At 38.4% G+C, this 14,306-nt stretch overlaps 1 protein-coding gene across 16 annotated transcripts in view; it reads left to right on the forward strand.

Moving 5' to 3' along the window:
- Positions 1-14,306, forward strand: part of LOC128687353 (cAMP-regulated phosphoprotein 21) — a 369,078-nt gene that overhangs the window by 285,666 nt on the left and 69,106 nt on the right. For 14 of the 16 annotated variants that reach the window (XR_011392951.1, XR_011392952.1, XM_070092616.1 and 11 more), the window contains 4 exons: positions 3,345-3,502; positions 12,325-12,480; positions 13,105-13,369; positions 13,914-14,133. Coding sequence is in view for 14 of the 16 variants with exons in the window: in XM_070092616.1 (XP_069948717.1) it covers positions 3,345-3,502; positions 12,325-12,480; positions 13,105-13,369; positions 13,914-14,133 (799 nt within the window). In the remaining 2 variants the exon portion in view is untranslated. The remainder of the gene's footprint in view (positions 1-3,344; positions 3,503-12,324; positions 12,481-13,104; positions 13,370-13,913; positions 14,134-14,306) is intronic. The other 2 variants (XM_070092618.1, XM_070092625.1) reach the window with 1 other exon arrangement.

Consider the following 14,306-nt stretch of genomic DNA (forward strand, 5'->3'; position numbering starts at 1 on the left):
CCGCTGACACGTCCACTCCCAAATATCTGAATACGTTCACCTCCTCCATACTCTCTCCCACCAATCTGATATTCAATCTTTCATCACCTAATCTTTTTGTTATCCTCATAACCTTACTCTTTCCTGTATTCACCTTTAATTTTCTTCTTTTGCACACCCTACCAAATTCATCCACCAATCTCTGCAACTTCTCTTCAGAATCTCCCAAGAGCACAGTGTCATCAGCAAAGAGCAGCTGTGACAACTCCCACTTTGTGTGTGATTCTTTATCTTTTAACTCCACGCCTCTTGCCAAGACCCTCGCATTTACTTCTCTTACAACCCCATCTATAAATATATTAAACAACCACGGTGACATCACACATCCTTGTCTAAGGCCTACTTTTACTGGGAAAAAATTTCCCTCTTTCCTACATACTCTAACTTGAGCCTCACTATCCTCGTAAAAACTCTTCACTGCTTTCAGTAACCTACCTCCTACACCATACACTTGCAACATCTGCCACATTGCCCCCCTATCCACCCTGTCATACGCCTTTTCCAAATCCATAAATGCCACAAAGACCTCTTTAGCCTTATCTAAATACTGTTCACTTATATGTTTCACTGTAAACACCTGGTCCACACACCCCCTACCTTTCCTAAAGCCTCCTTGTTCATCTGCTATCCTATTCTCCGTCTTACTCTTAATTCTTTCAATTATAACTCTACCATACACTTTACCAGGTACACTCAACAGACTTATCCCCCTATAATTTTTGCACTCTCTTTTATCCCCTTTGCCTTTATACAAAGGAACTATGCATGCTCTCTGCCAATCCCTAGGTACCTTACCCTCTTCCATACATTTATTAAATAATTGCACCAACCACTCCAAAACTATATCCCCACCTGCTTTTAACATTTCTATCTTTATCCCATCAATCCCGGCTGCCTTACCCCCTTTCATTTTACCTACTGCCTCACGAACTTCCCCCACACTCACAACTGGCTCTTCCTCACTCCTACAAGATGTTATTCCTCCTTGCCCTATACACGAAATCACAGCTTCCCTATCTTCATCAACATTTAACAATTCCTCAAAATATTCCTTCCATCTTCCCAATACCTCTAACTCTCCATTTAATAACTCTCCTCTCCTATTTTTAACTGACAAATCCATTTGTTCTCTAGGCTTTCTTAACTTGTTAATCTCACTCCAAAACTTTTTCTTATTTTCAACAAAATTTGTTGATAACATCTCACCCACTCTCTCATTTGCTCTCTTTTTACATTGCTTCACCACTCTCTTAACTTCTCTCTTTTTCTCCATATACTCTTCCCTCCTTGCATCACTTCTACTTTGTAAAAACTTCTCATATGCTAACTTTTTCTCCCTTACTACTCTCTTTACATCATCATTCCACCAATCGCTCCTCTTCCCTCCTGCACCCACTTTCCTGTAACCACAAACTTCTGCTGAACACTCTAACACTACATTTTTAAACCTACCCCATACCTCTTCGACCCCATTGCCTATGCTCTCATTAGCCCATCTATCCTCCAATAGCTGTTTATATCTTACCCTAACTGCCTCCTCTTTTAGTTTATAAACCTTCACCTCTCTCTTCCCTGATGCTTCTATTCTCCTTGTATCCCATCTACCTTTTACTCTCAGTGTAGCTACAACTAGAAAGTGATCTGATATATCTGTGGCCCCTCTATAAACATGTACATCCTGAAGTCTACTCAACAGTCTTTTATCTACCAATACATAATCCAACAAACTACTGTCATTTCGCCCTACATCATATCGTGTATACTTATTTATCCTCTTTTTCTTAAAATATGTATTACCTATAACTAAACCCCTTTCTATACAAAGTTCAATCAAAGGGCTCCCATTATCATTTACACCTGGCACCCCAAACTTACCTACCACACCCTCTCTAAAAGTTTCTCCTACTTTAGCATTCAAGTCCCCTACCACAATTACTCTCTCACTTGGTTCAAAGGCTCCTATACATTCACTTAACATCTCCCAAAATCTCTCTCTCTCCTCTGCATTCCTCTCTTCTCCAGGTGCATACACGCTTATTATGACCCACTTCTCGCATCCAACCTTTACTTTAATCCACATAATTCTTGAATTTACACATTCATATTCTCTTTTCTCCTTCCATAACTGATCATTTAACATTACTGCTACCCCTTCCTTTGCTCTAACTCTCTCAGATACTCCAGATTTAATCCCATTTATTTCCCCCCACTGAAACTCTCCTACCCCCTTCAGCTTTGTTTCGCTTAGGGCCAGGACATCCAACTTCTTTTCATTCATAACATCAGCAATCATCTGTTTCTTGTCATCTGCACTACATCCACGCACATTTAAGCAACCCAGTTTTATAAAGTTTTTCTTCTTCTCTTTTTTAGTAATTGTATACAGGAGAAGGGGTTACTAGCCCATTGCTCCCGGCATTTTAGTCGCCTCATACGACACGCATGGCTTACGGAGGAAAGATTCTTTTCCACTTCCCCATGGACAATAGAAGAAATAAAAAAGAACAAGAGCTATTTAGAAAAAGGAGAAAAACCTAGATGTATGTATATATATATATGCATGTGCGTGTCTGTGAAGTGTGACCAAAGTGTAAGTAGGAGTAGCAAGATATCCCTGTTATCTTAGCGTGTTTATGAGACAGAAAAAGAAACCAGCAATCCTACCATCATGCAAAACAGTTACAGGTTTTTGTTTCACAGTCATCTGGCAGGACGGTAGTACTTCCCTGGGTGGTTGCTGTCTACCAACCTACTACCATATTATTATTATTATTATTATTATTTATCCAGAAACACAAAGGGAATGAGAGGTAATCTAGTTTGATTCAGTGAAGGATACTCTTGTTTAAATTCCGTGGATCAAGAGCTCTTCACTGGCATCAGGGCAGTCTTCCATGAAGGGACATAGACTACCATCATGGTTTAAGTGTTAGGGAATGAATTATTAACATTAGTACAATGACTAATGTGTGTATTATTATTATAGAAATTAGCAGTGTTTTTGCAAAATGTTATTTCTTGCATCATTTTATCAATTTACTTTGTTTATTAGCATAACATTTTTTTACATAATGTATGTCCATTTCTCATGTTTGTATTTTCTAATTATTTCAGGTTCATTTGATATAATTTTAACTATTGATCCAGAAATCACAGTAAAAAATATCCTTTAGGGAATGGTGTGTTATTAAAATGTATCTTCATAGAACAAAAGAAAAACATGGAAAGTCTTTTGTTTTAGAAATTTTAATTTTTTGAAGCTTGAGTACATTATCATCAATTCTGATCTCTCAGTGTCTTCATAGCAGGTGTGGTGAGCAGTGGTGTGTCCAGCAGTGAAGTTAAAGAAGCAGAAAGTAGTAGTGGGCCAGGCAATGGAGGAACAAGTGAGGCCATTGTACAGCACACACCACAAGTCATCTATCCACAGTATTACCAGTTAGATTCTAGATCGTTTTCACAGGCAAGTGTAAAGAAAGTAGAAGTCAGTTGCTTATTTTTCATAGAACATATGATCATAGTGACCTTTATTGAAATGCTTGTTATTCTTTATGTAGTGTTCCATTTCTCGCTTTCTAGCATGGTGGATTATGCATTGTCTTTAATACATCTCTCTCCCATTTTCATAAATGGCTCACACTTACACAGACCTGTTCTCAGTAAGGCTTTTGCAAAAAGACAAAATATGAAGGAAAGTGAAAATCTTAGTAACATGGGTAAAAGCAGCATTTCAAGCTACAGAAATTAAAATTCAAAACACAAACTATGGCAAAATTAGAGTGGAAGAAATCCAGGGCAAAGGTGAATTGTTTATATTTGCAGATGCATACACTCTACTGTTTGTAATATTTTGGAGAGAGAAATTTTATAAAATAAACAAGAGCCTACATAACATACTACGAGAACTAAAAAGTGACTACGAAGAGGTCAAAATCATCACAGTAGAAGATTTTAGTCACAGTATAAAGAAATAGATGCCTAGCCTGTGAGGCTGAAATGGCTAATAAATGGCTAGCTAAATTCACTACAAATATTCAATATTTAATATTGAATATTTGTAGTAAAAATATGTCCTTTTAGCATACAACAATATTTGGAGCTCTGTACCCTTAAGGGCCAAGGAACTGGAGATCAACCCTCCCAAGCACAAGTCATCTTTGAGGTCAATATGTTAGGCCCAGAAGATGGAGCACAACTCTTCAAAACAAGCTTAAAGACATTACTAGTGTCAGTAGTGGTTATTCAGCTCCCTTATAAAGTCCTAGGGCTCAAATCAATGGAGATCCATCACACAGGGCATTGTGAAGATATTTTTTGGATTCACTGGTTATGCAAAATTTTTGGGGTAAACTAGAGATACAATTTTGGTGTAAGTACAGGTTGGCTATCACTAATCTGGCAATCAGTAATCTGGCAATCAGTAATCTGGCACTAATTTTGCCTAGCATAATTTAAAATGTCCGGGGTCACCACACTAACCTGCCCCTACTGTTTGGTAGCGCCACTTTCTGCATAAGTCGTTCCAATTTGTTTTTCTCCATTTATTGTGATAAGCTGCTTACTTTTAGCCTTAGCCATGGTTCCAACGAATAAAAGAAATGTTTCTCGTTGTGTAAAGCAACATACACCTTACATTGTCCATTAAAGATAAGGTGGCTTTGAAACGACTGTTGGTTGCCATGAGCTCGGGCTCACTCAGATAAGCTGTGACTGGTAAATTTGGGCCTATATGTGAGAGAATAAATCTGTGTGGTAAGTGTGCACTATATAAAAAATATCCTGCAGCACACAGTGCATAATGAGAATAAACTGTGCCAGTAAAGCACCTAAACTACTGGGAACGCCTGCAAGTCTTGAACATGTACTCATTGGAATGGAGGAGAGAGAGGTACATGATAATATATACCTGGAAGGTACTCGAAGGCTTGGTCCCAAATCTGCACACTGCCATAACAACATACTGGAGTGAGAGATATGGGATGAAGTGTAAAATAAACCCAGTGAGGAGCAGGGGTGCAGTGGGGACAATAAGGGAACACTGTATCAACATCCGAGGTCCCAGACTTTTCAACATCTTACCAGAAGATATCAGAAACACCTCTGGAAGAAGTGTAGAAGCCTTCAAGAGGAAACTAGACAAGTATCTTCACCAGGTGCCAGATCAACCAGGCTGTGATGGATACGTGGGGCAGCGGGCCTCCAGCAGCAACAGCCTGGTTGACCAGACAAGCACCAGATGAGCCAGGCTCAGAGAGTAGATAAACTCTCGAAACTCTTCAAAGGTATATCAAAGGTAAAGGTATGTTTACTTTGTAAAACAGCGACTTTGTGGTGTATTTTTGTATGTTTTTTATGGTTGTATTTTCATTTTCTTGGTCTCATTTGATACAATGGAAGATACCTTACAGAACTAGATATGATTTTGATTGGTTTCAAGACGGAAAGTACCTTGAAATTGAGCTCAAAGCAGCAGAAATGTTCAATTTTTGCCGATGTTCAGGAGTAAACAAATGATGTCACCATCCAATACGCGTCCATCTAGCCGGTCTAATACACTGTCATGAATGGGTTGATATTATTTATGCAATTATTACAATAATGCAGTCATCTGCATACCAGTAAATCTTCTATCTTTTGTGTGAATAAAAATTCAAAATGGAAAGCAAGCATAATGTAAGAGGGGCCTTGATACATGACTAATGAACAGAGAAAATGTTATTTTAGTGCCAGGAATGTCTGCCTTGTTTATTCTGGACCCTATTTTGAAATTGGCATCTCTTGAAATTTGTGTGAAATTGGCCAAATTACCAATTTCTGACCACTTTATTGGGTAATTAAAATAGGTAAATGGGCAGTTTCTTGTATTCAGTTGATAGAATGGAAGGAATACTAGCAAAATAGCTATGAGTTTGGCAGAATGGAACAATGGAATGGGCCAAAAATAGGGCATACAGTGGGCGAAATCGCTGATGCATATGTATTGCCATTGGGTTAAGTGTATTCTAACCTAACCACTCTGTAATCTGGCAAAATCACTAATCCGGCACCCTACAGGTCGTGATGATGCCGAATTAGTGATGGTCAACCTGTACTACATTTTTGATGTTCTTGCACATATTTTTATGGTTAGGAATTAGCAATTTAGTATTGTTTGCTTTTATATTATACAAGTACCATCCGACTTATGACTGAGCTTGGTTCCAACCAACTGGTTGTAAGTCAAAATGGACGTAAGTTGAACCTTTGAAAATTGCTGACATACTGGGTAGGGCATAATGTCAAACCTTTGCTCTATAAGAGGCCATTCACTTGCATATTTCAAATCCTACCTTACTAATAGGTATCAGTATGTCACCATTAAAGACACAGCATCATCAACACGGCCACTTGATACTGGAGTTCCGCAGGGAAGTGTTCTTGGACCCCTGCTCTTCCTCATTTACATCAATGATCTTCCAAACGTATCCCAACACCTGAAACCCATTCTCTTTGCTGACGACATGACTTATGTCATCTCTCACCCTAATCTTGCCACCCTCAACACCATTGTTAATGAGGAACTGCTCAAAATATCAACTTGGATGACAGCCAATGAACTTACACTTAACACTGACAAAACCTACTATACATGTACAGTGGACCCCCGCGTAACGATTACCTCCGAATGCGACCAATTATGTAAGTGTATTTATGTAAGTGCGTTTGTACGTGTATGTTTGGGGGTCTGAAATGGACTAATCTACTTCACAATATTTCTTATGGGAACAAATTCGGTCAGTACTGGCACCTGAACATACTTCTGGAGTGAAAAAATATCGTTAACCGGGGGTCCACTGTATTATGTTTGGTAGCAGATCAGGTGCTGCGCAACTTAACATTAAGATCGACAGCACTCTAATTGCCAGACATAATGAGGGCAAATTTCTAGGCCTATACCTCGACAACAACCTGAATTTCAGCACCCATATCCAACACATATCAAAAAAAGTATCCAAAACAGTTGGGATTCTCTCCAAGATACGATACTACGTGCCGCAAAATGCCCTTCTCACACTATACCATTCACTCATTTATCCATACCTCACCTATGCTATTTGTGCTTGGGGATCAACTGCAGCAATACACCTAAGGCCAGTAATAACTCAACAAAAAGCTGCAATAAGAATAATCACTAATTCCCATCCCTGGCAACACCCCCCCCCTCCCACTCTTCATAGATCTAAACTTACTCCCTGTTCAGAACATCCACACTTACTACTGTGCAATCTACATATACAGGACCTTAAATTCCAATATTAACCTTGACCTAAAATGCTTTCTTGATAGTTGTGACAGGACCCACAGGCATAACACCAGACACAAACATCTCTACGGCATTCCCCGTGTCTGACTAAACCTTTACAAAAACTTGGTGTATGTCAAAGGCCCTAAAATCTGGAAAACACTACCTAAAAACTCTAGAACAGCAGACACATTCATCACCTTCAAAACTATTGTTAGAAAACATCTTATCTCCCTGATACACCCCATCAACTAACTACATAAAAACCACCTGGTGGTCCACATTTACACTCACTCACTCACCCCTTTGACTATAAGCACAGAAATACATATCCTAATCTTAAAATAATGATTCCAAACTAGTCATAAGTTTGCCTGTGATACTCCAATATAGAAACTATGTATTGTGCCAAAACAAAAGCATTCACATTGCTAAACTCACAAACTAGTATTTTTTTTTTTTTTTTTTTTTTATCACACTGGCCGATTCCCACCAAGGCAGGGTGGCCCGAAAAAGAAAAACTTTCACCATCATTCACTCCATCACTGTCTTGCCAGAAGGGTGCTTTACACTACAGTTTTTAAACTGCAACATTAACACCCCTCCTTCAGTATTTGTCACTTAGTATTTAGTCAACTTACCCCACATTTTGTTATAATTTAGGGTTAAGAATTAATCTAAGTTTGCCCGAAATGCCTAGCCATGCTAGGTGTTCTAGTGGCCCCCTCTGTAATTATTATTTTACTACATGTAAACCACACAATAACCAAAATCTGTAAACCCTGCATTGCAATCCTTATAGAGAATAAACTTTGATTTGATTTGATTTGATTTAAACTACCTACATAGTACTGTAATGTAATGTACAATCATTATTTCATTCTTTTTACCATAATGTACTGTTGATATATTTTAATAATTTATGTACTGTATATTATGTATACATGGTAGTGGACTGTATTGTAAATTTTACATCTCATACAGTATCGTATGTTACTGTTATCTTTAAGTATTGTCGGCACAGTGGAATGGGAGAATACCATTGGTAGTGTCATCCTGTCAGAATGTCCTATAACCTATGCCCTAAGTAAAGAGAAACGACTCTGGAACATATATAATACGTATTCGGCTGGCTGGCTAGCAGACCAGCTGGCCTTTGGGTGGTTGGTTGGCTGCCTGGCTGACTGAATTTGGCTGTCTCTCCATCTGCATCTGTCTCTCTCTATCTCTGTCTCTCTCTCACTGGTACACATAAGTAAAGTTATCTTACATAGTGTAAATTACCTAGCATAACCCCAAAAAATCCAGACAAAGTGCTATACAGTGGATCTGTACTCCAGTTCCCTAGGTTAATAATAATAATATAGATATTATTATTATTATTATTATTACAATAATAAGTATGTACTACTACTAATAATAATGTTATTATTATAATATAATAATAATAGTGTTCGCTCATTACTTACCTTAAAATATCTGTAGTCTTAATATAGTGTGAGAGGTGAGTAAACAAGATTAAATAAATAAACAAGAGAGAATGAGAGTGTAGAAGGTTCACGAGTTTTGTAAACAAATTAGTTGTTGTTCTTGTTGTTACCAGCACCTGGACACGAATGGTTTTTGTTCCCTCTGTCAAGCCAACTGGAAAAAAAAACCATAGATGGATTAAGCAAAATGTCTATATTAACATTTTATATGCATTTAATGCACCTCAGAGTGATTATTATTGTGTTGTTATTATCATTATTAATATGGCATCTTCAAGACCAATAATACACTCTTATTGATTTTAATATATACCTGCATGCCAGCACAGGTGTAAGATGTAGAGTTTAAAGCAGTTATGTTCATATTTTATTAATTCTAGAGTGTATATCAGGTTTTTATGTTATATTGTTTATTATGTCATATTAGATGAATTGTAATAGATAAATAAACTGTAGAGCTGATATTAGCGTCATATTGAAGATATGATGACTCTACTTTGTGTGTAGTACCTGTTGGTTCATGAGTGGCTCTCTGAGACAGAGAGACAAGCAGACAGAAAGACAGACACACACAGGAAAACATAAAGACAGATAAGCAGACAGATCTAGACAGATAGACAGATACATAGTCAGACAGATACAGACAGGTTTATGTGCAACAGTGAAAACCAATAAAGAGAGTTCGAAAGTAAGTACCTTTCTTGCCTTCTTGCCACAATCTCCAGTGCAAGATTCAGACTTCCTAAGAAATTTACTGTCCAGTTAGTACAGTAAATACTGTATGATGCTGCTGATAGGGCAGGGTAACTCAGACTGATGCTGCCTGCATGGCACGTTGCCGCCACGAGTATCATCAAATATTGTACAGCGGTATGCATCAGCCGGCCCAGCCCAGCTGCCATATGCACGGTCGTAAGTCGAGTGGATGTATGTTGAGCAGGTCGTAAGTCGGATGGTATGTGTATTCATTTTTCTTAATGGTTCTATAAGTCTTCACAGAACCCTAATTTTTATAAGACTTCAATTTTCAGGAATGTAACCCTGTTGCAAAAGGTTTTACTGTATATAAAGTGTGTTATATAGATATACTGTACATTTTTTTTTTTAACAAACCGGCCATATCCCACCAAGGCAGGGTGGCCCAAAAAGAAAAATGGAAGTTTCTCTTTTTAAATTTAGTAATTTATACAGGAGAAGGGGTTACTAGCCCCATGCTCCTGGCATTTTAGTCGCCTCTTACAACACGCATGGCTTATGGAGGAAGAATTCTGTTCCACTTCCCCATGGAGATAAGAGGAAATAAATAAGAACCAGAACTAGAAAGAAAATAGAAGAAAACCGAGAGGAGTGTGTATATATATGCTTGTACATGTATGTGTAGTGTGACCTAAGTGTAAGTAGAAGTAGCAAGACATACTTGAAGTCTTGCATGTTTGAGACAGAAAAAAGGACACCAGCAATCCTACCATCATGTAAAACAATTACAGGCTTTTGTTTTACACTCACTTGGCAGGATGGTAGTACCAAGTGAGTGTAAAACGAAAGCCTGTAATTGTTTTACATGATGGTAGGATTGCTGGTGTCTTTTGTCTGTCTCATAAATCTGCAAGATTACAGGTACGTCTTGCTACTTCTACTTACACTTAGGTCACACTACACATACATGTACAAGCACATATATACACCCCCCTCTGGGTTTTCTTCTATTTTCTTTCTAGTTCTTATTCTTGTTTATTTCCTCTTATCTCCATGGGGAAGTGGAACAGAATTCTTCCTCCGTAAGCCATGCGTGTTGTAAGAGGCGACTAAAATGCCGGGAGCAAGGGGCTAGTAACCTCTTTTCCTGTATATATTACTAAATGTAAAAGGAGAAACTTTTGTTTTTCCTTTTGGGCCACCCCGCCTCGGTGGGATACGGCCGGTGTGTTGAATGAAAGAGGAAGACATGTATGTGTAGTGTGACCTAAGTGTAAGTAGAAGTAGCAAGACATACTTGAAGTCTTGCATGTTTGAGACAGAAAAAAGGACACCAGCAATCCTACCATCATGTAAAACAATTACAGGCTTTTGTTTTACACTCACTTGGCAGGATGGTAGTACCAAGTGAGTGTAAAACGAAAGCCTGTAATTGTTTTACATGATGGTAGGATTGCTGGTGTCCATTTTTCTGTCTCATGAACATGCAAGGTTTCAGGTACGTCTTGCTACTTCTACTTACACTTAGGTCACACTACACATACATGTACAAGCATATATATACACCCCCCTCTGGGTTTTCTTCTATTTTCTTCCTAGTTCTTGTTCTTGTTTATTTCCTCTTATCTCCATGTGGAAGTGGAACAGAATTCTTCCTCCGTAAGCCATGCGACTAAAATGCCAGGAGAGAGGGGCTAGTAACCCCTTCTCCTGTATAAATTACTAAATTTGAAAAGAGAAACTTTTGTTTTTCTTTTTGGGCCACCCTGCCTTCGTGGGATACGGCCGGTTTGTTGAAAGAAAGATGTATATTTTAATACACCAGCCTTCTCCCACTGAGGTTAGGTGTTCCTATAAAGAAAAAACACTTTCTTCATCACTCACCCAATCACTGTCTTGCTAGAAGCATGCTGATACTACAGTTCAAAACTGCAAATATCCTTACCCCTCCTTCAGGGTGCCGACTCTGTACTTTTCACCTCCAGGACTAAGTCCAACTAGCTGGTTTCCCTGAATCCCTTCATAAAAGTTACCTTGCTCAGACTTCAACAGCACGTCAAGTCCTAAAAACCACTTGCCTCCACGCCATTCTAACATGCTCACACAAGCCCGTTGGTTGTCCAAGCTCTTAGCACTTAAAACCTCCTTTATCCCCTCCTCCACTCTTTCATAAGATGATTCCTTCACCCTCCTTCCCTTCACCCCAGATTTATATGCCTTCCTAGTCATTCTATTTTCTTTAAATATCCAAACCATCCTAGGTAGTAGGTTGGTAAACAGCAACCACCCAGGGAGGTACTACCGTCCTGCCAAGTGAGTGCACAACGAAAACCTGTAATTGTTTTACATGATGGTAGGATTGCTGGTGTCTTTTGTCTGTTTCATAAACATGCAAAATTTCAGGTATGTCTTGCTACTTCTACTTGCACTTAGGTCACACTACACATACATGTACAAGCATATATATATATACACACCCCTCTGGGTATTCTTCTATTTTCTTTCTAGTTCTTGTTCTTGTTCATTTCCTCTTATCTCCATGGGGAAGTGGAACAGAATTCTTCCTCTGTAAGCCATGCGTGTTGTAAGAGGCGACTAAAATGCCGGGAGCAAGGAGCTAGTAACCCCTTCTCCCGTATAAATTACTAAATTTAAAAGAGAAACTTTCGTTTTTCTTTTTGGGCCACCCTGCCTTGGTGGGATACGGCCAGTGTGTTGAAAGAAAGAAGATCCAAACCATCTCAATAACCCCTCCCCAGTTCTCTGAATAATGAGTGCTACACATATTACACACACACCTAATTTTTTTTTTCCCAGGAGGGACATGTAAACGAAGTGGCAAACCAAATACGAGGGTTATGTTTAAGTGGGCCAAGCAGTGGAGGAGATGGTGGCACTGATCTTACACCAGTACAAGCATCAGCTGCACCTTTACCTCAGAGTTATATTGTTCCTAGACAACACTATACACAGGTAATCTATGTTTCAGTTACATTATTATTGTTGATAATAAAGCTTGAAGTAAAAGGTAAATAAAAAATCAAAGAAACAATTATTAGACTTTTAAGTAAGCCAAAACTCTTAGTACTCCTAAATATATATATATATATTGTACAAGATTTGTGAAGCTCATGTTTGCTTGCCCAGCTCTGCACTAGTGGTGTAGCCTCATTATAACATCAAGGGAAGCGAGCACATAAAAAACCACCCAGTATGCTAAATAATTTTAAATTCATTATAATAAAATGTCACATTAGTTGCACTTGTGTCCTTTTACTTTACATATTGTCGGTAATTCTACCAACTTTATTACAAATAATTTTAAATTCATTATACATATTTATTTTGTATTTAAAGTAAAAAAAATACAAGCAGTTTCATCCAAGGTTTGATCTAAGGGGAGGACAGGTCCAAGTCCTTGGATCAAGGGCCCCAGCAAAGCACCTATCTTGAAGGGACGGTCAATGATTGAAGGATGTTATGCAATGTTTGACATACTAATTGCAATACTTTATTTGAATTCTCTAGATTTAAATATATTTTTGGCCTTTAATTTTAGTAATATTATTAATATTGTATGTATGCCTACATTTTCAGCCTGTATACTACATGCCATCGGGTAGTGTTGCCAACATGAGTGGTTCCCTCAAATATGTATATCCTCAGTACCAGATGGCTCCTGTGCAGGCAACCCCTGCAGGTGTTCAGGCACCCGCTGGAGTTCAACCTACAGGTATACAGCAGGTGCAGAGCATGTCTGCAGTATCCACAGTGCCAGCTGTGGCTGGGGCTATTCCCACAGCTCCAGTGCCACCCACAGCACACCATCCCTCCATGGACCATAACCCTGCACTGCCTCCAGGTAAAATATTGAGAACAAGATATTTACCCTTTTTAATACATCATCCATTTCCCAACAAGGCAGAGTACCCAGACAAGGAAAACACATTCACCTTTACCTACTCCCTAGCTCTTTTTAGAAGTTCATGGACATTAGAATTCAAATGATCTACTAAATTGCAACATCTCCTACTATTCTTCATGGAAGTCACTCTATTCTTTTTTATAAAATTTGATATTTCTTGTGGAATTATTTTTATAAAAGTTTTGCTGAAATAATGATAATAAAACTATTATTATTATTATTATTATTATTATTATTATTATTATTATTATTATTATTATTATTATGTGAATGTGACCTGACCTGACTAGGTTAGGGCATTGACTTAAGCCAGTAGGAGAATTGGACCTGCCTCACATGGGACAGTAGGCCTGCTGCAGTGTTCCCTCTTTCTTGTTATTATTATTATTATCCAATATTTTATTTATATATTTTTGAGTAAAATGGTCTACATTATGAATGCCTTGTTCCTTTCCTCAAAGATTTTTTTTTTTTTTTATAGGTGGAGGCTATCTTCCAGGAGGCTACACAGTTGTGACATACCCAGCTGGTGGTAGTGTTGGGGGAGCCAGTAATGGCCAAGAAACAGGTGGCACTACCTATTACTATCAGTTGCCTGCTGCAGGTGCTGCACTCGCTGGACCTATACCAGCTGGTCAGCCAGCATCAAGCCTACAACAGTACACTCTTACTCCTTCAACCTCTACCACTACTTTTCCTCAGTAAGTTGTATGGAATTTAGAATAATTTTATATTTTCTCTCACTGCTGCCACTTTATTCTCTATAAGGGTTACAATGTGGGGTTTACAGGATTTGGATATTGTGTGGTTTACATGTTATAAAATGCTAATTACAGAGGGGGCCACTAGGACACCTAGCATGGCTAGGATAAGA

Source organism: Cherax quadricarinatus, chromosome 40, assembly GCF_038502225.1.
Source record: "Cherax quadricarinatus isolate ZL_2023a chromosome 40, ASM3850222v1, whole genome shotgun sequence".
NCBI classification, from domain to species: Eukaryota; Metazoa; Arthropoda; class Malacostraca; order Decapoda; family Parastacidae; genus Cherax; species Cherax quadricarinatus.